Consider the following 27939-nt stretch of genomic DNA (forward strand, 5'->3'; position numbering starts at 1 on the left):
CATACCAGTTCACCAAAGCATGTCTTGCATCTTAAGGCTGTTTACACTGTATGGTGCATTAATGGTAGACATTAGTATAGATCTATTATCATTTGACCTATATCTTTTTAAGCTTGGTTTTGTTGGTTTAATGCTTTTTTTCTGCACTTGATAGACTGTACATGGCAAACAGTATAACAGTACATTTGGTGCAGCCAGTGTAATTTGATTAAGAAGAACCACTTGCCCATGGGAATCTACTGGCAAGCTTTCATACATGCTTGTGTTGGCCAAGTAGAAACTTGACCCTGTGTGAACTGAGGTGAGATATCAGTGGTCAGTAAAGGAATATGCATAAGACCACTCATCCTCCCAGGCCCACTATATATATGTTTAAAATGCCAATGTTGTTGTTGTAGGGTTTAACGCCATTTTCAGCACAAGATAGGCTATACATGGCGGCCAGTATAATTGGTGGAGGAAGAACCCTGGAAAACCCAGGGAAGAACCACCGACCCACGAGAAGCTACTGGCAGGCTTTCTCACGTACCAACGTTAGCCGAGGCTGGACTCGAACTCACGCAGACAGAGGTGAGATGGCAGTGATCCGTAACGGCGAGCGCTTTAGACCACTCGGCCACTCGGGGCCCCTAAAATGCCAATAAGGGACTGTATGTGGTTAGGGTACACTCAATGAATGCAGTAAGACTTAGAGATCACCCCAATTCTACCAACAAAAAAATTAATGAATAACAATATTGTCTCAGTACAGAGTGTTAGATTTGGTATGAGGGTTGGTGAAATCTGCCCCTTTTTTCAGTTAAATACTATGCAGTAAAGACAAATTTTGTTATTTTTTATTATTTTTTAACCTAACAAACCACTCATGCTAAAAATTGTCTTCCAGATGTTAAATTTGATTGACTTGATTTGAGGGAAAGCCTTCAACTTCAGGATGGCTTATAGGAATATATGACCTAGTCATCCATAAACGTAAAGCAGCAAAATCCAAACCAAGCTGGTCCCTCAACAAACGAATATATGGTTATTAGTTTGTTTTGAACAAAATGAAATAAAAGCTTGGATTAACATTCTACAAAGCAGAAATATGGGTGCTTTACTTTCTATTGCGGGGCCCCGAGTGGCTGAATGGTTTAAAGCACTCTCCATTACAGATCACTGCCATCTCACCTCTGTCTGCATGGGTTTGAGTCTCAGATTCAGCTGATGTTTGTATGTGGAAAAGCTTGCCAGTAGCTTCTCGTGAGTCAGTGGTTCTTTTGGGGGATTTCCCGGGTTCTTCCTCCACCATTAATACTGGCCGCCATGTATAGCCTATCATATGCTGAAAAATGGCGTTAAACTCCACAACAACAACAACTTTCTATTGCTTGGAACACTAGCAATTAGTTGCACATAATAGTACTGGAATTAGACTAGGCTTGTCTCTTTCATGGCTTCAGGCATTGTTTTGATAGCAACTACACATGATGGAAGTAGCTTATATGCTCCCTGGTTAAAACATTAACCCCTGGAGCTTTTTACCATTTTCGCCAGAAAATCGAGTAGGAAACACATTTTGAAAGCTATTTCTGAATAGACTGGAAAACACCAAATCCCCGGTCATCTTTCAATAACATACTGCCTAGTTGTGTTAGAAACATCATTTTTCGTTGGCTTTTTGATTCACGCATGAGCAGAAGGGTAAAAGTTGGATTTTTTTGTTTGTTTGTTTGTTTTTTTTTGCTAAATGGAGCCATTATTTTTGTATGGAGACCACTGTTTATTCCAAATGCCCGTCTAATCCTACTTTTTGCAAAGGCTCATCTGTCTGTTTGCAGTTCATACCAGTTTGCCTTAGATCTGAGACCAAAAAGTCTAAAATTCAGACACAAAATCGGATTCCGACCACGGGCGAATTTTGGGTTAAAAAAAGTCGGGTCCAAAAAATTAGCTTTTTCCATCTGTATTTTATAGTGCAACTAGATATTCCAGATTATTTGGTATTATTGTAGAGCTACATCTGTCTACCTTTCTATAATACCACCCACTTTAGCACATCATGCATGACCATGACGCTACAGAGCTCAGCAGTAGGCTACTACCTCCTGCCCCGTAAAGTCGTCGCTAGGGGTTAATGTGTTAACAAGGATTTTTAAAACTTTTTTTTTTACAAATCGTCAAGGAATTGCTAAATTTGTAATTTATGTGCAATGTCAATGCACAAGTGATTAAATACGCAAGGAATATTCAAATTTTGTGACGTCATCAAAATGGACTGCTTAACACATTAACCCCTGGAGCTTTTTGTCACTTTTGTCTGAAAATCGAGTAGGAAACACATTTTGAAAGCTGTTTCTGAATAGACTGGAAAACACCAAATCCCCAGTCATCTTTCAATAACGTACTGCCTAGCTGTGTTAGAAACATCTATTTTCTTTGGCTATTTGAATCGTGCATAAGCAGAAGGGTAAAAGTTGGAGTTCTTTTTTTGTTTTTTCTTTTTTGCTAAATGGAGCCATTATTTTTGTATGGAGACCACTCTTTATTCCAGATGCCCATCTTTTCCTACTTTGTGCAAAGGCTCATCTGTCTGTTTGCTGTTCATACCAGTTTGCCTTACATCTGAGACCAAAAAGTCTAAAATCCGGACAGAAAATCGGATTCCAACCATGGGCGAATTTTTCTGGCATGATTCTTATCTTGGTTTTTGTTGGGTTTAGCTCCATTTTTCAACAGATGGCATCCTGTACATTTGGTGGGGGGTAGAACCAAGGAAGAAATATTCATGACTGTGTTCCTTTGAATTTGAGCTGGCTTGTTCAAAAGATAATGCGAAGGCTGGATAATGGGTTGATGCCATTTTGGCATGCTTTGGTTGTGAACAGTTGTATTTAAAGTGACCAATTGTAATTAGAGTTGGCTACCAACTTGAATACCATTGTATTACTAAGATTGTTTCCAAAAAGTTTCAACTTGTTTCGTTTTATTGGACAGAAACTTGTGCAATATACTGTCATTGATTGATTGATCACTTGGATTTATGTCACATGCGCGCAAAAGGGCATGTGCGACGGTATATACTGTCATTATTATAATATATTGTTCTCACTCTTTAAAACAATGTTGGTATCATGTAATCCTTTTCTTCTTTGGGTACTTTGTGTGTGTGTATGTGTCTATGTGTATGTGTCTGTGTGTGTGTGATGTAACTCCATCGATACTTTTTAAAATAAGGACATATAATTTTGTATTTGCTACTTTTGTATTTGCCTAATTTTCACCATTCAGTTTGAAATATTGTAAACCCCAAACATCTGCAGATGTATCTCCACATTTTGTCTCAGTTCTTTTTATCTCTTCCCTCAGCAAGTGACAGTGCTTGGCTCCTTAGGGGGATAGATTAAAATTTCAGTGTATTTGTGCATGTCAACAGACCACCTGCTTGAAGTTTTTTGAGGAGTTGTAATGCAATAAGCACACATGCACAAACATATGGGAAGTGTCGCATTGTCCATACCATTTTGTTTATAAAAAAAGCACAGGGATAATTTCCCTTTTTTTATTGTGATTTATTATGAAGAGTGTGTCATAGAATTAATAACAACAGCAAATACATGTAAACATCACTGTATGTATATTTTAATGGCATCTTAATGTGACAGGTTATTGATGTAGCCTGTGTGATTTACGTGCATTCTTTGCATAGGGTCATAAATGTCATAAAGAGATATTCATTTAGTCCATGGAAACACTGAAGTGAAGACAATTATCAAACGTTTGTTATGTGGAATGTATCAATGATGCGTACACATTCATTACAGTTGATGCGTACACATTCATTATAGTTGATGCTTACTCGTTCATTACAGTTGATACACGTTCATTACAGTTGATGCATACACGTTCATTACAGTTGATACATACACGTTCATTACAGTTGATGCGTACACGTTCATTACAGTTGATGCTTACATGTTCATTACAGTTGATGCATACACATTCATTACAGTTGATGCTTACACGTTCATTACAATTGATGCATACACATTCATTACAGTTGATGCTTACACGTTCATTACAGTTGATGCGTACACATTCATTACAGTTGATGCTTACACGTTCATTACAGTTGATGCGTACACATTCATTACAGTTGATACATACACGTTCATTACAGTTGATGCATACACATTCATTACAGTTGATACATACACATTTATTACAGTTAATGCATACACGTTCACTACATTGTCATCATGCTTTTTCAGACAGTGCACAGTTGAGATATTTCTTGTTAGCCACAGATACTTGTCTTTGAGCTAGGAATTGCTAGCAAGCCCCTTGTGAAAATTGGGGCAAAAATAGCAATTTCATTGGTTAAATCAGCATCATTCATTTGCAGAAGGCATGATGCATCATACATATTACAGTAGTAGGTTATTTAATATCAGCCAAGGTCAATTGGTGTAAAGTGTTACCTTTTTACTGTATGCTAGTAGCACAGCTGTGGTGTACAGCTGTGCAGACAGATATAATTAGGTTTACATGCATATGTATGTCTTATTGATAGAATATATATCAGTTAGGATGTGTTACAAGGCAATGACTGTCAGGTCAATTACAGAGATAGGTAACCATGTGTGACAGGGCCTGGTTACTCCTGAATCTATAACCAGGGGAGAACAAATTTTCCTTTTTTCCTTCTAGTCTATCAAGAATGCTGCAAATATAGTCTTTAAGTTCAAAATTTTGCACTTTTTTTACTGTAAAACATGGGCTACTTAAATGAAATTTCACTGCCTAGCAACTTCTGGTTGGTTGTCATGGATAGTTAAGTTGGGCGATTTTATTTCTTTGCATGATTACTTGAACACTTGTGGTACATAGATAATAACCCTCTTATGGGTCGAATAAAGTGAGTTTACTTCACACTGCTCTCAAGTCTAAACTGTGTTTTTGTGATTTGTCATGAATTGGTGTTAATGTTTAACCACTGCCCATTTGAATTTTATGTTTAAAACAGATTTCAGGCAATGTGATGAGGCATTTATATCCCATGAATCCACTTAGTGCTCAGAGAAACGTTTGTTAGATGCAGGTCCAGGGCAAGTGGTTTCAAAAATATCACATGCCCTGACAGGGTCATCAACATTTTTTTAAAATAGTATTTTGACAGTGCTAAAACTGCTTTAGTTTAGATTAAAAAGATCATAATAAAAGTCTGTGTGCTTTGTTTCTCTCATTAAAAACTATTTTCTCATGGTCTTGATGTAAACCAGTATGCACTAGTTTCATTTTCTGAATGCTGCAGAAATCTCCACATTTTGCAGTCAAAGTTGAACTCAGAAGTGAATTATGATTGGCATTAATTATTTGTTTAAATTTCAGTCAGTAAAGACAGCAACTTCAAGTTTTGTAATTAGTTCATGTCTTTAAGCCCAGGAGATGTGTCATAGAAAACACTCCATATATCAACAGAACCAGTGGCTACAAAGTCTTCAATGAAATAGAATATAATTTCATGATTTATATTCCTTTAGGGTAAAGAAACATTGTATTATAGGCTATGGTGCTGTGAATCCCCTAGCTTAATTATCAAACATACATGTACTGCTTGATAGATTGAAGAACGAGGCATTGAGCAAAGGGCATCTTATTGTTATTCATGCAATACAAATGAATAATAATTGTATAGATAATCAGTGACATACAGAAATAGTACAGTTCATCATTCGTGTGATTCGCTTTGTACACAAAGTTGTTAACGTTTGAGACAATTAAGCAGACATTTGCATAAATTTGGAGGGAGCCAAAGATTGAGCCCAAGCAAGGTGCTGAATATGAATAATTTACCGGTATCTTTCATGAACTTTAAAATATGAATGTAGGATTTTGTAAGTGCACTGGAAATTCTTTCAGGCAAATTAGATAACACTTTTTTGGATAAACCTGACAGGCAACTCAGTCTGAAGAGACACATGTAGGTTTAGAATGGCTCTAGGCATCAGGTTATCTGAGATTTTGATCGCACATTGAGTTTCACTAATCTGTTCATCTGCCTGGTGGTATGTATTATGGGGTATACTATGATCAGATATATGTATTAATCACTTTTTAAAATATTAGCCATAGAAACAAGTCTGCATTCAATTGTCTGTTATTTGTATGTTGCCCGTATTATTGTGAAAAAAATAATGAACATTCTAAGGCAATGTTGTTTTGATGAATTTAAAGAAGAGCCACAAGAACTTTGAATTTGCAGCAAAACAGCATTATCCTAGTGCTTTTCTTAGCTATCATTCCATTACAGACATTTCTTGAAAAACTGTCAAGAAAGGAATATTTTGAGAAATCTGTTTCTCATCACTTCTCCTCCCAAACAGCACGGAAGATTTAGTAGAAAATTTTGGCTAGATACTTGGCTGGTATAGATGTGCAACAAGATTTTACTTGTTTCCTTGGGCCAGTTTTGGCGAAAATTTCATGAAATATTGTCATTGAAAGGAGTTGTTTTGGGAGTTATTTTGTAATTGCTACTCCTGCCATACAACTTTGAGAATTTTTGTGAAACTGTGTAGATTAGATACTTATTTAGTGTATATCAGCAGTACGTTCTTATTTCCTCTGGCCCATATTTCAGAGAAGTGTTTGAAAAATTGCCCCCATGGCTCATCTTCTACAATATTTGAAAATCAGACCACTCCGGTAGCCTCAGATGCAGGAGGTCGCAGGTTTGAACTCCGGCAGAGTCATTCCAAAGACTTTTATAAATGGTACTGGACATCACTATGAACTACCACACTGACTGAACTTTTTTAAAAGCTACATTCAAAATCCAAACCACACACACAATGTTTGAAGAATTGTAATAGTTATGCACATTAGCTAAGAGCAGTTATATTTGTTTCTGCCCCCATTTGTAAGTCTTTTCATCTGTCCATACATCTGTGTGTCTGTGGCAAAGTTTATCTTTGCTTTTCCTCTCACACAGCTAGGATGATTTTACTGAGAACGTGTAGGATAGATAAAGATGTGTGGTTACCGCAGATGTGCATTAAGGTTTTTGTTTTTTCACTGTCCATTTTTGGGGACATTTCTTGAAACATCGTCCAAAAATGTAGGTGTTTTGGGAGTCAGTTTTGGCATTATTTCTCCCACATTGCTTGGAAAATTTTATTTTCAAGCCTCAAAGGCGAGATATATGATTGATATAGATAAAAATATACATTTTGTCTTTAATGTATTTTTGAACATTTTGGATAAAAAGCGAATATTATGTAAATTCATCTGTTTATCCCTTGGTCTCCAACACCAGAGGAATTTATTGAAACTTTGAAGGATTAATGCAGGTGTCACTGTGGGTTTCAGGCTTTTTTTCTCTTCAGGCTCAAGGTTTGAAACAAAATAGAAAAACTGCAAGTAAAGTGAGTTGCTAGGCATTTTGGGTTTAGTTTGTTATTCCTTCTCCCACCACTCAGCTTGGGTTGTTTTACAAAAGTTTGTGGTCTCATTATGCAGTTAGTTTTGCAGAACTGTTTTTGGGAGAGGCTCCCTTACCCAAATATGTGTTTTCGATTGCACTGGTTTTAAAATTAGGGTAGGATATATATATATATATATATATATATATATATATATATATATATATATATATATATATATATATATATATATATATATATAATGTGATTTTTTTTTTTCGATGGAGGAAAAAGTGCTTGGGTCAGCAATGAGAAACACAGCCAAACTGAAATGCTTATTATTTTCTGTGGCCGAATTGTGCAAATTGTGGGCTAAGATGGCCTCCAACCTCTCAAACTGGAATAATAGAATCATCTATCTAATCTTTGATCAGTTGTTAGACGAGTGCCTGGTTATTTACAGCTCGGAGTCTGAATTCCTCTTTCTGAGTTCAAATCAAGAATTCCTCTTTCTGAGTTCAAATCAAGAATTCCTCTTTCTGAGTTCAAATCAAGCTAATAAAATACACCTAGTTCTCTTTCCTTCAGTCTTGAAGATGGTAGATCGATACAGGTGGCCGTTGAACATGCCCAAATGTATTCATCTGATTACTTCTCAGAATCATGGAGGTACATATACATATTGAGTCCTTAACGCTCTTAAATGTTTTTATCTGATTACTTCCCTGAATCATGGAGGAGAATGTATATATGTATTCAATATCAGATAAGATTACCGTATATACTCACTTATAAGTCGAGTCAAACAACAAATATCCATGCAGATCTGCCATCGCATAATGTGCATGCAGATCAGGGTAATGTTTATTCTACTGATTACTCGTAACAAACTACACATACATAGATCTGCCGGTGCATTATGCAATAGCGGGTCTGGGTCCATGCAATTTGACTCGTTTTTTTAGGCAAGTATATACAATATATAATTGGCAATGCATCTGCCATGTTGAGTACGATGAGAGTGCTCATAAAATTGGTGAAATTTATTATTCAGATTTGTAAATTAGTTGTGCACAGAGTGGATAAATGCTGCTTGGTGTGCATATTTTGAGGTCGTTTGTATGGAAATATAAATTTGTAATATCAGTAAGTTGTAATTATGACAGAAATTTCTGTTTTGAGATAGATTTACACCAAAATAATTATGGGTTTATTTGGCCTACATCGGTCATCCTTAAAACAATTCTTGGTTAACTCTCCTAACTTAACATTTAACTTGAGTGTAGACATGTAGCCCATTTTATTTATCCGCAAACTTAGTGAGGGGATATTGTGATACCCTCTGTCCCTCCTTCCATCATTTTGACCATCCATCAGTCCATCTTTACATATCTTCCTTTTGCAAAACATGATGATTTTGGGGTCTTTCATTAGGAGTCCTTTGGAACTGGCCAGAGGTCAAATAAAAAGAAAATGCTATTTCATTTTAAAAATATTTGTAACCAGACTTTGTAGATGGACATATAATATATTTTAAAAAAATTGGGTTATGATGCCTAAGTTCTAAGTAATTCTTATGGGGCAGGGGTTGGTGTCAGCATCAGTGGGGAGGGGAGTAGTTTACATCTCAAAAACCACATGATTTTTCTGGCATCAAAATGTCATTTAGAGTTGTTCATTGGGTACCAGTCCATTATTCCTTATGCCTACCATTAGTAAAAAATAAAATACCACTTTAGCATTTTCCATAATTTGACCAAATTTAACAGAAATCTTACTGTCATGAAGGTCTTTAAAATTTTTAATAATGATGAGAATCCACTATCAGATATGGCCATAATTGTTACTAAAAGTATAAACAACTTTAATTGACTTCTCAAAAACAGTTTTACTGAATTTGACAAGATTTGACAGAAACTATTCTGTCATTGAACGCTGTCCTGTCAGGTGTTTTTTTGGGAACAAATTATGCTACTCTTCAGACAAAAATAGCTGCCATTACTAAACATAGTCTCGGATTCGGCCAGTGTGGGTATGTGAGAAATCTTGCCAGTAGCTTCTCATGGGTTGGTGGTTCTTTCTGGGGTTTTCCCAGGTTCTTCCTCCACCATTAATATACTGGCCGCCATGTGTAGCCTATCTTGTGCTGAAAAATGGTGTTAAACCCCACAACAACAACTAAAGTTTAAACATTGAAAAATCTTCAGGTAGCTTCCGTAAATCATTCAATAAAATTTGACCAAGTTTGACAGAAATCATCCTGTAATAAATATCTTTCAATTCTTTATGAATAATACTAACCTGCTGTCAGATTATGCTCATTATTATTAAAAATAGGGAAAAAATATCCAACTCATTCTCACCTTAGCAGAGTTTGTCCAAAATTGACAGCAAACATTCTAGCCTTAAGGTCTTTCAGATCTATGCAGATAATGGTTATTCTGTATTATAGATGTATCCACCATTACTATAAACAAAAGACTTTAAAAGCACAGAACACGTTGAAACCAAAGCTTTCAGAAAGCATCTTCGCATGATGAGCTTTTAGTTTTCCACAGACGGTGGTTATCTGCCATTCAGTATAGCTGCTGATACTAAAGAAAGAAAAAACATCTAATAATTGTTATAAACACAGAATTGGACCAAATTTGACAGCCTCCTAGGTTGAAGACCTTTCACACTTTTAGAAGTGATGCTGATCCATCATTAAATTTGGCTGCATTCAATAAAAATAGAACAATATTTTGGTAACTCTAAACAGTATCCTTCCAAACTTTTTTTAACCAATTCGGACAGAAAGTATTGTGACATAGAAGATCCAGTCTGGGACTTTTAGTCCACTTCTGACAACAGGAATGTCAGCCTTCTTTTCCTTGGATGTTGTGCATTTATACACCTGTCTACGGGACACATTGGCCGCTCTGGTGGCCTAGTGGTTAGAGTGTCTGCCTCAGATGTTGGATGTTGTGGGTTTGATCCCTGGCCGAGTCATACCAAAGACTTTTAAAAATGGTACTAACAGCTGCCTCGCTTGGCATTCAGCTTTAAGAGGTTAGTTTTAGAACTGGTTGGCCTGGTGTCAGGATAATGTGACTGGGTGGGACATCATGCTACATGTCTGCGGCATGATGCCCCAGTGCTAGACATCACTATAAACTGCCACACTGCAGACATTGTAGGGATTTGACTGACAAATTGGTAAAGCTACATTAAAAATCTAAATCACACACACACACACTAGAACATGTTACACTTCATGAATTATGTCTTTTGCCAAGTCCACTGTCTGTCAGTTTTATCCCTTTTTGTGTTTGTTATTTTTATGACAAATTGTAACTGGGTAGGATTGGATGTAGCTTAAAAAATTTTAACGTGATCACATAACATAACACAAATTAATAATCAGTGAATCAGACACTATACTCATGAACAGATTTCAGCAACAGATATAACAAAATTGGCTTGTTCTTTAGTGAATAACAACAAAGCATGGACTTTCAACAAATAATCACAAATGATCTTTTATGTCAATGGATATGGTGGACAGATATGATTAATATGGATCTATATTTGTTGATAATTCCATACACTGATTTCCAGTATATCTATTGATACATGGTATCAACTGATATAATCAGTGTATGGAATTATCAACAAATATAATCAATGAATTGTTCATTAGCAAGGATGATGATGTGTTAGATTTATACTAAATATGTGGATTCATATCCTACCTCCAATCAATCCAGGTTGGCTACCATGGTGTGTCCTTGGGCAAGGCGTTTTACTCCACTTGCCTGGCATTAAATAATTTAGTTGAATTGCTGTGCCCTAAAGCAACAAGCCAAACCAAACTGTTGGAGCCATCAGTGACTTTGCAATGATGTTTGGGAAGCAACGTAACAAGTCTTGAATATCTTGGCTGCCAAATTGTTATATTTAAATAAAATGAACTGGCATGTGAACATTTTAATTTCTTTTGGCATTTTGGCAATAGTATTGGCAAAGTTAGATGTGGAGGTTGATGTGTATATGTTCTTTGATACATTGGCATGATGTATTTACAGAATAGACATATAAAAAAAATTTTTTAAAATGTGTGGGCACACATTTGTCAAGAATAAGGGGACATGATAATAAAAATGGATGGAAATTTGCACTAACATGGTCAGGGTGCATTAAGTCATGGGTGCTATGTATAGCAGAGTCACTTGTGTGCCATTTTGCTGTGCAACTGCAGGTCTCAGTGACCTGGTTTGCATTTTAGCAGCCAGATGCCTTTGTTAAGGAGCCAGTATGGTGGCTTTGATAAGGTCATTCCAGGTGTGAACGTGTTTAGTGTACATGTACCATCAACTGTTAATTTGAACTGCAATAAACTGGCTTTTCAGCTAGGGAATTAAGTTTCTTTAATGCCATAGAAAATATATTAAAATGTGGACTTGGAGCAACCAATGTTTTTTTAAAACATGTAACCTTAAAATAGTTATTCCAGTGTAAGACAACCAAACCAAAGAATTAGAGAACTTGAACTCTTTGACATCATACCTGCACCATCTTAATACACTGTTACCATCACAATGGTAAGTGATTTTGTTGTTGTTGTAGGGTTTAACGCCATTTTTCAGCACACAATGGCGGCCAGTATTAATGGTGGAGGAAGAACCCGGGAAAACCCCGGAAAGAACCACCGACCCACGAGAAGCTTTTAGCAAGCTTTCTCACATACCCACGTTGGCTGAATCTGAGACTCGAACCCACGCAGACAGATGTGAGATGGTAGTGATCCGTAACGTACAGCGCTTTAGACCACTCGGCCACTTGGGGCCCCACAATGGTAAGTGAAAGTAGATAACTAAATTTAGGCATCATGTTTGTAAATATTTACATTTTTCTAATTTTTTTCAGCTTTTACAGAACTTGGGAAAGACACAGAAGACAAAAGATGAGGCTCTTCAAGAATACGTTGTCAGGTTGGATAGACAACACGTAAGATTTTTTTTATCTTCATATTTGTTTACAAAACGTTTTATGTTCCTGCCATCTGTATCGTCTCTGAAGGAGCATATAATATTTCTCACGTCCTTTACATCCTTTACATTTGATCACTTCACATGCTGTACATATTTAGTTTCTGCTTCATAACATTTAAAGGAATTAATAGATTGAAAACTAATTTGGTATAAGGTTTTGAATTAGGAAGCATATGTTAAGTTCGATTTTCACAGTTAACTGATACTTCCTTGGTGGCCTAAGTGGTTAGAGCATCGGATGTGGGAGGTGGCTGGTTTGAATCCTGGCTGAGTATTGCCAAAGACTGATAAAAATTGTACTATTAGAGCTGCCTTGCTTGGCACTCGGCATTAAGAAGTTAGTGTTAGAACTGGTTGGTCTGGTGTCATGATAACGAACACTGGTGGGCCTGGTGTCAGGATAATGTGACTGGGTGGAACATGATGCTGCATGTCTGTGGCATGATGCCCCAGTGCTAGACATCGCTATAAACTGCCACACTGCAGACATCGTAGCGATATGACTAAAATTGGCAAAGCTGCGTCAAAACTCCAAAAATCACTTACACCATTAATTGACGAAACTTGACCTGTTTGACTTTGCACTTATCCTTCAAATACTTCATATTAGGAGGGTCATCTTGCTCATTTCTAGTTTTATTGGTAAAAGTTTCAGATGACTTTGCATGTTTTTCTGCAGCTGCAAGAAGTGTGCATTATATATAAATAGAACCAAATTTATGCATCAGTGTCCATACATCTAACTAGCAATGTTTCCTGTTTGACCCACAATAAATGGGTCAGTGTAACCCATTCTTCAGGGTTTAATCAACTTAATGTTTTGCTTAAAAACATGGACTTTCTTTCCAAGGAAGCCTACATATCGTTTCTTTGTATTTGCTTATAACTCAGCCGCTTCATGTCATTTGCATTACTTTTTATAGCCCCGCACATTTGGGTAGTGGTCAACTGGAATCAGCATGTCCATCCATCACAGTTTTGTTTACTTAATGTTATGAACTCTTTGAAATTTCTTCATGAAACTTGGTGTGCTTGTGTCCTGTAAATAATGGAGTCTGTCTGATCAGCATTTGGAGTGTTAGCTCCATTTGTTTTTAAAGCTGTTTTCATCCATTTTTCTGTCTATCACACTCTTCTCTGGTTAATATCCAAACGAAAAAAAACTTACATCATGACAAGAGTGTATGGCCTATATAAAGACTGACATTTATTTCTATCTCCCCATGTATAAAAATTTTAAGTTCCTTTTTATATCCCTTACCACTTGAAATTTGTATGAACCATCTCCATTTATAATGGCTGGATGGTGTATCTTGTGGAAGAATGGGCTCCGTCTGGTTAGTATTTTAATTTTTGAAAATATAAAATTCGTTTTCCTTTCAACTCACTGTCATACTCTTGATAGTTTATATCTTCCAAACCATCTGAGATGTCTTGATGAGTTTAGATATGCATTTCTGTCATAGAAAGAGTTTTTGTTACATAAAAGAATGAGCTTTGTCAAGGTCATTTTTTTTAGAGCTCTCTGTTTTTACATTCATTTACTGAGAGCTGTTTTTTTTCCTTCCTGGATTCACCTCCCACTGGGTATTTTAAATCTATATCAAAAGGGTAAAGAGGGCCCTTGGTGGCTTATTGCTCTCAGGCACTCAACAGATCACTCACATCTCAACTCAATCAAAATGGGGCGGTGGTTCTTTCTTCACCAGATATACTGGCCTCCATCTTTAGCTTACCATGTGCTAAAAATTGCTTTAAACCCCAAAATCTAAAATTAAAATTCAGAAAAGTATTATATTATGGTCTTACTTTCTTGAATATCTCCACCCTACCCCCCCCCCCTTCTCATTGCCATTTAGGCACTATAGTAGGGCATTTTGACTGATTGAAAGGAAAATGCTTTTTTTATAACAAGTCAGGTTCTAATGTACAGTGCCAAAGTGCGTATATGAGAAATATTGCCAGTAGCTGACCATGAGTCAATGGTTTTTATCAAGGTGCTCTTGTTAAATTGTATTCAGGATGGTGGAGAGACTCTGTATGGGTGCAGTTTAGGGCAGACATGTTTTGCAATACAACATATCTTTCTGTGAAGATAGTAGTGATCAAGATTTGAGAACATTTGTTTTTACTTTTCAGGAAGTTGCTCAGAGATTTCAGAAGGATCTGAAGAACTTTACACATTGTGCAAAGAGTAAGTACAGGTTACTTTATGTCCTGGTATGCTGCTTTTGTCAGTGAAATCAAATTACCACCAGTTGGAAGATTTTATATATATGTATATATATTAAAAAAAATTCAAAAACATTTTTATGAATTGGTGAAAATGCTTTTTGAAATAACCACAAAACATTTCTTTATTTCACAAAGAATGTTTACATTATAAAAAAAGATTCTCTTAATATTTTGAAAATCACTCTTGGTAATAAGAAGAATCATTTTGTTATTTGAAAAACATACTTTTCTCAGTTTAAAAATAACAAAAATGTATTTTTTGAAATTAAAGATTTTTGTTATAAAAAAATTATTTCAGAATTTTTTCTTCAGATTTTTGAGAAAGAGAAATTCTTCAGAAAATAATGAAAAAAGAGTTTAATTATTTCATAAAGATCTTTTTAAGCAGCAGTTTTGTTAATGGATCTTTTTGAAATAGCATTTTTTTTTTCTTGTAATCAAAAATACTAATTTTTTATTTTGATTTTGGTATTTAAAGTTTTTTGTTTGAAAAGATTTTTAAGAACAGGATTTTTCAGTACTCTTAAAATTAAAAGGAAAAAATATTCTATGAAATTTAAACGAAAAGAGAAAACATTTGGAAATGTTGCAAGCTTGCCCATTGTAATGTCGCCCTCTTAGTAAGAGGAGTTGTTAATTTGATTTGGCTGGCATTATCTAGGGAATGACCTCCCTTGATTTTATAGCCCAGTGGGAGTGAATAGATAGATTATCTACTGAGCAAGACTATTGGGAAGAAATAATGCAATATGATCCCCCTTAGACAAGAAAAATAAATAAATTTGCTCAATAATGATTAATAGCAGCAACTTTAATTCTCTTTTAAGTTTTGTCAACAGAATTTAATAGCAGTGTCTAATTTGGATTTATTTCATCATAATAACAAGTGGTGAAAAGAGCGCAATGTCCATGACTGATTGGATCACCTTCTTCCCTCAGCTGTGTGTCAATGTCTTCCTATTGCCTCGAGTCTTCCTTTTCCGAATACTTCATCCCTTTCTGGACTTCCTAGTCCTTTATTCTGAACTCGTCACTTCTTTTTTCGGACTTCCGTCTTTGGACTCTCCTGTCTCTCCCCAAAAAGCTGTTTCTTAATGCTGCTCTTGTTCAAAAATTGTGCATCCTAGCACAAAACCCTATCTTTTCTTACAAGACAGCCACCTGGTCCCCTTTTCTTGTTTGAGGAAAGCAATATTCTTTTTAGGCTTCCTCGGAGCCAATTTTCTCCTCTCTCAGGAAATTTAAGACTAAAGAATTTGGACCTTGGTCGTCACTTTAAATTCACATTACTTCCTTATGCCTTAATTTGCTCTGATCAATTGTATGCAGCAGTTCCTAAATTTTCCCAAGATAATCATTTCTTTTGTCAGATTTTGGATAGCCTAGAATCTCTGAACTACGTTGCATATTAATTTCCCTTTTGAAAATGATAATTTGACATGGGTTCCTATCAAGTGGTTATGGTTGGTAGCTCAGATGTGTATTTTCTCAGGACAGTGTTGCAATGCCTTGGTCAAATTTCAATGAGTCATAGAAGTTAGCTTTTCAGGTTTAACTGATGTGGGGGGGGGGAGGAAAGAAGAAAGGTCGAAATGACCCATCGCAAAGACTTTTCTGGCTTAAATGTGATAAAATTTTAATGCTCAATGCATTCAACTTTAAGGTTCAATACTGTTCAAAATTTGACACTTTACATATATATATATATATATATATATATATATATATATATATATATATATATATAACCACATTAGGACATATATTGAAATCCATTTTGTCTGAGGAAAATCTTTGAGTCTGAAGGAACAAAATAACTAAAAGTGATACATTAAGGAACCATTTCTTGAGGGATTTTTTTAGCTTTACTCGAAAAAAAAGACGGTGTCCTTCATCCTCAGAAAGCATCTGTCCAGAGGCTGGCTACACTCTGTTTGATAATTAGATGGCCTGGTCCAACATTAAAGAAGTAAATTTATATACTTGTATGCTTTACTGGTCTTAGAAAATTTGTTATTGCTTTTCCTTCTGAAAGGGTGCTGCGGTGTCTCTGTGGTTTTTGTGCCAGACTAACAACCAAGGGTGCTGGTTCCAATCCTACAGTTAGTCATGAATTGAATGTCATAAGCTCAGAGGTTACAGTGAAAACTATGCATGTTGATAAACAAATCTGTACTAACCTATATTTGTGATGATCAGACTTAATATGCTCTTTTCTTGACCCAGTTAGTACCTGGCCACCATTGTAAAAATTCATAACGATAGATAATTTTTGTCTGGATTCAAGTTTCCTGATGACTGTTTTAAGGTGCAGTGCATTCAGTAATCAGGATGAAATAGACTAAAGTTAAAGAAAATTATTATTATATTTTTCAACAAGAATTCATATTTAATTTAAGATGAGTAAATGCACATATATAACCTGTATGATTTTATTATTGGTTGATCTGTAGCTGCCTATATATGTCAGGCACTGTAGCTGCCTATATGTGTCACAATCTCTTTGTGAAATATTAAATATGTTGCAACTGGTAACTTGTTGTTCCAAAGCTGTACCCAATACTGCATTGCAGTAGACCAGATGTCGTAATTTCCGTACCTGTACCATAAATATTCAGTATTTCTTAAAAGTAGATCTTAGAAATTGTATCTTCGTTTTTTTTATTCTTGGTTAAATTAAAGTATAATATTTAGAATTCAAACAGTATTACTTTTCTCATGAGAGGCACTTTTGCAGGACATATTTTTTGCAACTATGGTTAGTTTGTTATGGTAACTCTAACACAATATGAAACAACATATCAATTTAATGTATGAAGTCAGAAAACATTTTCTTTTCTGGATAGTATTATTATGTATATTTAAGGTTGACATCTAGCCAGTAGTCTGTCTTAAAAATGTCACTAGGTTGTGAATAAATGTGTTTTTTTTCTCACAGATCAGATTTATTATTTTCTTTGTTATCTGAAAAATTCATTTCCTTATTTTGTTAAGTATATTTTATTCACAGGAAATTAAATTTTGATTTCCTCAGTTTGGTCAGTTATTTTGAAAAAATGCAGACATTGGGGGAAAAAAAGAGTCTATTTCAAGAAACTTGGCATAGATTGCCCTATTATGGAGTTGTTTTCACATGAAAGACACAGTCCCCCCCATCAGAGGAAATTACTAGATGTAAGAAATGGAAGGTTCATGTTTTAATTTAAATTTTTATTTAATGTTGATAACACAAGAATGTACTTTTTTTTAAAATCACATATCATACTTTATTGACATTATAATACTGAGAAATAAAAATCATTTATCATTGGTGGAACTTTTAGAAATACCTTGAGCTACAGCAGTAAGCCCAACCTCAATGTCAGCTTCCACACCAGCACTAGATATGGTTGCAGTGGTTTTTCTATAAGAGGGAAAATTTATTGACTCCAGTGTCTAATTTAATTTTTTAAAGAAGAACAGATCCACAAGCACGTATAATTTAAATACCATAATGGAAGGTTCATGAGGGGGAGGCTGATCAAGGAGACAGATGCTTAGATCATGGATTTATTGCAGTAAATATTAGCTTTTCTTGCACCATATACTTTGAATCAGTCATTGTTAAGTGAGACTAAAGCTACAGGTTGTTGTAAAAACTGCTTTAGTCTGATTCTACATAGACTGTTTCTAAGCTTAACACTGCTGGATAATTGAATATTTATTGCAGAAATGAATAAATCCATGATGTGATTGCTTGTGATTATCATATGTGTTTAAATTTTGTCAATGAACAAGAAACAGTATAGCTATTTGATAAACTTTATTTTCTTTAAATCATCACACTTTTCAAGCTGGTAACAGCCGTTTGGCCCCATTTTTTCCATATCTGGAATAAGAAATGTAGTTTTGAACTTTTAAAATTGCAATACTGTAACTTTATTTCGATTTTTATGTTCAACAATTACATGTACTCCACCATTTAACATTTGACTTCTGTTTTGTGGTGGGAAAGCAAGCTTCATTGCATGTATTACGCTGTCCTCTCTAAGAACATAAACCACTCATGTCTTGTAGCTCAAAATAGACACTTGATGGCAGTTGAATTCATAAGGAGATATATTTACCTGAGAATTTACCTGGAATTTTTCCCAAGTGTCAGTTGTGTATCCTTTACAGGTATTATCTTTTGTCTTTTGTCAACTTGAGCTTGTTAAGTGGTTTTCATCTTGTCAGAACCATATATGTGTGATGCGCACCTGGGAACAACCACTGTATTTGTTTTATTATTTGTGGACTTGGAAGCTCATTACAGGAGACATGTTGCATTTCCAGTTTTTGTCAGAGTCTCTTGCATTTTTCCATCTTAAGAGGAAGCTTAGGTCCTGTCTTTGAGGAAGACAAGAACACATTATTAGTATTGTAGCAATGTGTGTGTGTGTGTGTTTTGAATTTTTAACATAGCTTGAATAATTTAGTCATTTCACTACAATGTCTACATTCCACTTTGCCCACTGGAGCATTCATTGTAGCAATGAAAATTGGGTTACCATTTATGTATAGATACATGCCATCTCAGACCTGTGATAGAGAAAGTGGTGACGAATAAATTTTGTATATTCCTGCCTAAGGTGAAACATATCATGCTATGATGTCTGTATGTCTGTACATCTATTTATGCATCAGTCCCTTGATTTTTGGTTTCATATGCATGACATCAATAAAATTTGAGTAAATAACTTATGACCTTGACTATTTAGCTTGACCAAATTTGTTGAGGTCATGCATATGTGGAACCTTTTGTAAAAGGTCAAAGTCATGGTCACTGACTCAGAGAAGGAAATGTTTTTGCACAATAACTGTAGTTATAAAACATATAGCATCACCAAATCTTGGACTTTGGTAAAGCAAATGCCTATCAGTTGTATCATCAGAAGGTCTTCAGTCAAGGTCACAGTGACACAGGAAAAGCTTTTTAAAAACAATCTTAATTGTGCACCATCTTAGGACACTAAACTTGAGAATGACTTACTGAATTGCAAAGGAAATAAGCTACAATTTTGGGAATGACAACTAAGGGTTAAAGTCATAATTAACCAAAGTAAAACTCAGTTATTTCTACATAATAATTCATGTTCTGCACAACCTTCTTGTAGGAAAATGTAAAAAATTATTTGCTGTGTTATTGAGGAAGGAACTTGTTTCTGATATGGTTGATGGGTCTTGGTGAAAGTTGCTGTGTCCCATCAGTCGCTGTTGTATTTACTTGTACTATAACATGCTGGAGAGCTCTCTACTGGAGGGGTTGAGTGTGCTTTTTTATGTACATGTCTATTTTCTTGTAAGCACTTGTTTTCACACCTACTCTAATAAGTACCCTGTCATGCTCCTCTGCCATCCCCACCCCCAGAACCTTGACAAGAGGTTGTGACTCAAAATTTAAGAGATATGTAGTATTCATTCCAGAAATGGAAAAAGTAATGTGGCCCAGCGATTCCATCTAGGTCAAAAATTAGGTCATTTAATAAAAATGGGGGTCTAAAATATACTTGCCTGTTCCTTATTTATTCAAAACTTGAAGACTGCTATGATTGCCTTAGCGGTTAGAGAGTCTGCCTCATATGAGGAAGGTTGCAGGATCGAAACCCTGGCCAAGTCATACCAAGGATTTCTAAAAATGCTATCTCCAGCTACCTCACTCACACTGTTAGGACTGGTCAGCTTGGTGTCAGGATAATGTGACTGCGTGGGACATGATGGTACAATGATGATGCCCCATTGCTAGACTTGACTATAAACTGCCACAATGACTAAAATTGTTAAAGCTATGTTAAAAATCCAAATCTCAAACACACTCATGCACACACAAGAAACTGAAACACTTATTATTTCAGGCATTCACTTCATGAATTTTATTTATTTCTGCAATAAATATTAGCTTTGCCTTGAATGAGTGATAGATTGAACAATGAATCAAAGTATACAGTAATGGAAATGGGAATATTGGAGAAGTTACTAAATCCACAAAACAGTGCTAGTGATAATTAATAGTCTGCCCATTTGTGAGCCTTCCATACTGGGATTTGCATTCATTCCTCTTTGCAGAAGTAACCAATTTTGAATTTATCTTATGTTTTACTCCTTATACATGACTTGGCAGATAAATGCAGAAATGCTTTTGCAGAAAATGTAATCTTGAATTTTCTCTTAATGATCATCAACCATGTGCAGAAGCTCATCGTTGTCAGTAAGATGTTTCTGTCAGCCAATTAAATTGATTGTCTTATGATTAATTGGCAGTGAGCACACTATAGTAATCTACGGATGCACTTGATTCACTCTGTATTTGAATGCACTCTATGGATGTCATGGAGGGAACATTTTTTGTATCAAAGATGAAAAATAAGGGTCACTGACACAAGGAATGAACCCAACATATATATTACGACTGCATATATACAGTTCTATAGTTTTGTCAAGAATATTTTAAAACAACACAGTAATTGAAATTTAAAGGCATTTGACCTTTTGACCTTAGATAGGGAGCCAAAAATGATATCCTAGTTTAATTGCCTCATGGAAAAATGAACCACCAGAATAATTTAATTCCTTTCATCTGTCTTGTAGGACATTGAGTAATGAGGATGAGGAAGACTGTCATATGGAGACTAACATAGGGTCTCCAATGCTAAGTGTGGAGATCAAATTGAATACCAATACTCTTTAGGAATGCATAAATGCCAACCTTATGCCTTTGGCATAAACATTATGCTTTTTTAGTAATAGTAATAGCCTCAACATTGTAGGGGGTACTAATGTTAGTAATAGTAACAGCCTCAACATTGTAGGGTACTAATGTTAGTAATAGTAATAGCCTCAACATTGTAGGGGGTACTAATGTTAGTAATAGTAATAGCCTCAACATTGTAGGGGGTACTAATGTTAGTAATAGTAACAGCCTCAACATTGTAGGGTACTAATGTTAGTAATAGTAATAGCCTCAACATTGTAGGGGGTACTAATGTTAGTAATAGTAATAGCCTCAACATTGTAGGGGGTACTAATGTTAGTAATAGTAACAGCCTCAACATTGTAGGGTACTAATGTTAGTAATAGTAATAGCCTCAACATTGTAGGGGGTACTAATGTTAGTAATAGTAATAGCCTCAGCATTGTAGGGGGTACTAATGTTAGTAATAGTAACAGCCTCAACATTGTAGGGTACTAATGTTAGTAATAGTAATAGCCTCAACATTGTAGGGGGTACTAATGTTAGTAATAGTAATAGCCTCAACATTGTAGGGGGTACTAATGTTAGTAATAGTAATAGCCTCAACATTGTAGGGGGTACTAATGTTATTAATAATAATATTATGCTCAGAATATACTCTTTTGCCACTTACATTAGCAAAAATTATGCTTATACCTCTATTGGGGTTGGCATGTATGGTTTTGTCTGGTGTAAAGGGCAACAACCCAGACATGTAAAATTTCATTCTAAATACTTTCATTGTGTAGTGGTTTGTTATTTTATCCATCCCCACTATTTTATTCTTTGCATCTGTTGTTATGTTATAAATATTGGTTCATAAAATAGTGCCAGTATTCTGGGATCAAATGGAAAGCATCTGCACTGAATTTTTTTAAAATCTCCATTCCACACAAACAGGCTGTGACATCATTTGAGATGACTAGGGAGAAAAAAAGGTGTTTCCTGTCGGCTGACCATCCGTGTTTCTCATTGCTGACCCTAGCACTTGTTTCCACCCATCATAAAAAAGCACCCCCCAAAAAACACATTGAATATATATCTAACAATTTTAAAAAATTTAAAAAAAATTGAAAATTTAAAAAAATTGATCTGCCTACTCTAATTTTAAAACCATTTCAACAGTAAACACATTTCTTATTGGCTATACCTTGCCAACAACAGTTATGTTCAGTTTTTTGCAATGAGGTGGTGAGAAGAAACAAGATGGTTTATATGTGGCTGTAAATAGTAGTTCTGGATAGAATTTTTTCACATTTTCAAAGGACTCTAAACTATGCATGAAATGGGTGGTCAGAATTAAGACTGAAGGCTTTACCACAACTTGACTCACAAGGTTTTGCCAGAGACATTAACTAGTATTTACAGGTCAACCTTTTGCTTGTCATGCGAACTAAATATCCATGAAATAAAGTAATTTTTCTCTTTTCATTGAGCTACACCATAAACTTAATGAGCCTTCTTTTGATATACTAGTTTCATGGTTCCACAGAGACAGGTAGTCATTTTTCATTGAAGACTTAATTGACCCATAAGGTCATAGTGTAATATAAAACTAAAAGCTTAACTGACCTTGTGAATCACACCTGATACTTCAGAGCCACTTTTATGGCCCAAGTGGCCCCCAATCAGGTACTTCTATAGGTTATTTATTATTCAGTCATAGTTTCTTGTATATGATGCAGCCATCCAGCAGCAAAATGCATCGATCCAGATCCTTAGTGGCATAATGGGCCAGCAGGTCAGGGTCTGTGCTATTCCATTGCAGTTATCAGTGCTCCCTCATAATCTAACATCAAGACAACTGACCCATGCTAGTCTAGGCATGTCACAGCCTGAAATTATGTTTTGAGTCTTATGCTCCAACAACTGAGTTACCAGATGGCTGAGTTGTTGAAAGCACTCACCTTTACCAGTCACTATGTGGGCTCAAGTCTTGGGCTCAGCCAATGTGGGTATGTGAGAAAGCCTCCCAGTAGCTGAGTCCCATGGGGCAGTGGTTCTTACCAGGGCTGTCCCAGGTACTTCCTTCACCAGTTTTACTGGCTGCCTTGTATAGCCCAATGTTGCTCCGAGAAATGGCATTAAACCCCAAAGCAAGAACAGCAAAACAACCATAGCTCTCCAGCAGTTGACTGAACACATTGTTTTGACAACTGAGATAATTTCTTGATTTGAAGTTTATGGTTCACTTGTTTGTTTTTCATGTAAGGATGAGTAATCCTTTCTTCATGAAGAAAGGTCTTACTTTATGGATTTTTAGCGTTTTTCTATTATATGCTCATATTCTTCCAGGAGGAAAATCGGGTCACATTTTATATCCTCACAAATGTGGTGGAAGGGATTGGATTCTTTTTCATTTTTGTCCTATTGTTTGTGTTTGCTTATTGGGTTTAAAAAAATAATTTATTGATTTGTTTCTTGATTAGTTGCCTTATTTATCTTGAGCTCTTTTTTCAATGATGGGAAATGGCACATGTATTTGAATGCATTGCAAGGAGATGAAGTCAGCCACTCTAAACTTCCATGTCACTGTTACTTCTGTATTTTCAGCTGATTACTTGTTACATGCTTGATACAGTGCTTGAAACAAGAATTTAATAAACTGAGTATGTTACTTCCCAATATGGTATCAATTGCATTTCTTAAAATTTGATGGGGTATTTTGTGAGCACTGAAAAATACAAACATCATGATATGGGACTGAGTCTTACTGGTAATTATTTAGATGTTAAGTATGCATTTTTTAATGTTACTGAGTGACTGAGACTAGTCCAGGTTGTATTTGTTTCTACAGTAAAGATTATTTATTAAATTCTTGGATGAAACATTTTCTTTGTTAGAACTTTCGGGTTTACTTTCCCAGACTAAATTCCTAATTACTGGTACTGTGCATTACAAAGGCTTTGTTTATAGCCTTCCTTTGTCACAAAGTTTAATTGTTTGTATCATTTAATTTGTGTCGTCTTCTTGTCTCTCAGAAAATTAGCTCAGTTGTATGTTTTTGTCACTGGATGTGCCATAGTTGGGTAAACAGTGGCAGTCGTTAAGTAAAAAAGGCGTAACAGAAGTAGATCTCATTCATGACCTCATAACAACAAAGATGTAACAAATGCATCATAATCACACTTCATTCCTAATTGGCAATTTAGAATGGTGGGTTCCTATTGGATGCTATTAACACATGGGAATGTTTTGTTTTGTACTTTTGTAACCATAGCCCCAGGTGGCTGAGTGTTCTAAAGTGTTTGCCTTTACCAGTCATTGCTATCTCACCTCTGTCCACGTGGGTTTGAGTCTTAGGCTTTGCCAGTGTGGGTATATGAGAAAGCTTGCCAGTAGCTTCCTGGGGCTGGTGGTGGTTTCAGGTTTTTCCTGCAACAGTTATGCAGGCTACCATGTATATTATTATAAATGCTAGGCAATGTATATACCAAGGTCTGAATAATATTTTTGAATGGTTTTGGAATACGCATGCCAACAATACTCCACTCATATCTTGCGCTTAAGAATTAGAATTTTAATTTATGTTATCTTCAAATAAGAATGTTCTTAAGACAAGAAGAACTTTTTAAATATTAATGCTATATTTAAATGAAGATATTAAACGTTCTAAGTTAAATGTAACTTTCTTACTACATACACATATTTCTCACAAATATAACCTCCCTCTGAAAAGGCCACCCCTCTTATATATGGCCACTTTCCTCATGCAGAAGGTGTGGCTGTATAAGAGGGAGGCCATGGTACACATTTTCCAAATTTACAATAGCAGTATATGCTATTTTGTTACACCTTACTGAAAACCAGTCAGATTTGTGGATAAAAATAAAGTGCCTTACTGAGATGGTCATTGTTAGGGTTGGCACGTCTGGCTTCATATGTACAAACCACAAGATATTATGATAAATGTATCTCACTGACATTGTTTTGTACAGTCTTAGGATAGTACTTGCTAAACAGCTCAATGACATCATTTTGTACAGTCTTCGGGTAGTAATTAAACATATCAGTGACATCATTTTGTAAAGACTTTGTCAGGTAATTGTGAAACCTCATTTAGGTGTCTTTGGTATTAGCACTGGTATTTGTTAAACCTTTCAGGTTCCTTTTGGTACCATGTCAGGTAATTGTTAAACCTTTCTGGCTTCTTCATTACCATGTCAGGTAATTGTAAAACCTCTTTCAGGCTTCTTTGGCACAATGTCATGTAATTACTAAACCTTTCAGGCTTTTTTGTTACCATGTCAGGTAATTGTTAAACCTTTTTGGCTTCTTTGGTACTATGTCAGGTAATTGTTAAATCTTTTTGGCTTCTTTGGTACCATGTTGGGTAATTAAACCAATTTCAGGCTTCTTTGGTACTATGATCAGTAATTATTAAACCTTGTTTACTCTTCTTAGTACCATGTCAGGTAATTATTAAACATTTCAGGCTTTGGCACAATATCAGGTAATTGTAAATTTTGGCTTCTTTGGTACCATGTCAGGTAATTGTGAAGCCTTTCAGGCTTCTTTGACATCTTTTCAGGTTATTTTTAAACTACACTTGCAGTGAATTTGCATATCTCAGGAAAACTCGGGTGAATTTAGACTGATCTCACCAAAACAGTTCCATTGTAGGTTTTATCACACCACTATGGTCTCATTAACATGATCGTGCAATTGTTGTTAAACTACACTGTTAATCAAGTTAATACACTGGCTGTATTTGAACGGTCTTGGGTTACAGTGCATGACCTTACATTTAAAAAAAACTCAAACAGAAACCCAGATAAACATGAATGTACACTGTAATTATACTCTGGCAGGAAATGGCATTGTCATCAAAATATATAGAAGTGACCGTTCTTGATATCTCATATTTCACTTTGACAAAAGGGTAAATTTCATTAAGCCAGATAATCTGGAATTCTCAAACATACCTGTAAAATTAGTTACACTAATAGTTTTGTACAAAAGAGGTTAGTTTTCAGTGGTGTAGGGTGAACTTTTTATCAGCTTCACTTGTGAACAAGTTTGTTCTCTAAAGAGTAAACATTGAAGTTAGCGTGTTGAATTACAGGTATTGATATACAGGTAGATGCTTGTATTGGTTGCTGTACAGCAAAGCAGCACATTTTTAAAGGTCACATATAATAACCACTCATCTTTATTAAACAGGCCCCTTTTAAAGGTCCTGTGAACTAAATTATTTTTTTAACTAGAACTGCTGGGTTATGGCAGGTCTGAATACCTATCTATCTATCTATCTATATATATATATATATATATATATATATATATATATATATATATATATATATATATATATATATATATATATATATATATATATATATATATATATATATATATATATATATATATATATATATATATGTTTGTTCCTGTACTTTTTATTGTTTAATCATAGCTTTGCTGTTAGGTAACATGTGAGATGCTAAAGTATTTGGCATTAAATGCATTTATCTCTAATTGTTTCATAGATTTCGTTTTTTTTTTTGCTAAAAAATAAAATCAAACCAAGTTTTAGTGTAATCAACCCTGCTACAGCAACCATGTCCATATAACTTACGCCTGTGTATAAATGACGCAGAGTTCCAGAGGTTCCATGGATACATAAAGCAGCATACAATATAATGATCATTTCTAGATGGTTCTCACACACAGAGGGAGTCATGGTAACTTGGAAGAATGAGATACTCATAATCCAAGGGTTGTAGGTTTGAAACCCACACATGCCACTGAGTTTCTGCTGTCTTAGTGTGTCCTTGGGAAAGGCACCTAGCTCCCATTTCCTTGTCAAGAGGAAGCCGTATAAAATGCAGAGAGTACCATTAAGAAACAACTAGCCACCCAGCTACTAATTGTTTTATAACAAGCTATTGTCAGTGTTTGTGGGTTTAATGCCAGGCAGCTAGTGCTGTATATTTATGGAGGAAGAACCTGTGTAAACTATGGGAAAATTCACTGACTCATGGAAAACTACTGGCAACCTTTCTTACATACCCACATTGGCTGAACCCAAGACTCAAAATTACATGGACAGAGTTGAGATGTAAGTGATCTGTAAGGACAAACACCATTGACCACTCGGCCACTCTGAGCCCCAGCCTGTTGTTACCATGCAAGATAGATACTCTTTCTTTATAACTTCCATTTTTTTTATAACTTCCATCAGGAACTTTGTTCTTGCCAAATATAAACTTTGCTGAACTTTTTGGTTTGAAAGCAGACTTGGTATCAAGCTATGTCAAGTTCAGTTTTCAAGATGATCCGACAAAATTTGAATATGTTATGGAAGCTGTTTGAATCGGAACATTAATTTTGCTTATTATACCAAGATTTATAAATATAGACCATTTTGGCAGAGATGTCCTTTTTTTGTATGGGCATATTTTTATTTTCTTCATGAATCTATCAATAAATGTTTATTAGGGAACTTTCAAATACAGATGTTTCAAGTGCACTTTTATCATAAAGAACTGTTTACAGTTTCTTGTAAATTTTTATACCA

At 35.3% G+C, this 27939-nt stretch overlaps 1 protein-coding gene across 1 annotated transcript in view; it reads left to right on the forward strand.

Annotated features, from left to right (window-relative positions):
• LOC149791713 (myc box-dependent-interacting protein 1-like) overlaps positions 1 to 27939 on the forward strand; it is a 124221-nt gene that overhangs the window by 18101 nt on the left and 78181 nt on the right. The window contains exons 2-3 of the mRNA XM_089970222.1: positions 12312 to 12392; positions 14576 to 14630. Coding sequence (XP_089826348.1) covers positions 12312 to 12392; positions 14576 to 14630 — 136 coding nt within the window. The remainder of the gene's footprint in view (positions 1 to 12311; positions 12393 to 14575; positions 14631 to 27939) is intronic.

Source organism: Sinohyriopsis cumingii, chromosome 9, assembly GCF_028554795.1.
Source record: "Sinohyriopsis cumingii isolate HCF-2022 chromosome 9, ASM2855479v2, whole genome shotgun sequence".
Lineage (NCBI taxonomy): Eukaryota > Metazoa > Mollusca > Bivalvia > Unionida > Unionidae > Sinohyriopsis > Sinohyriopsis cumingii.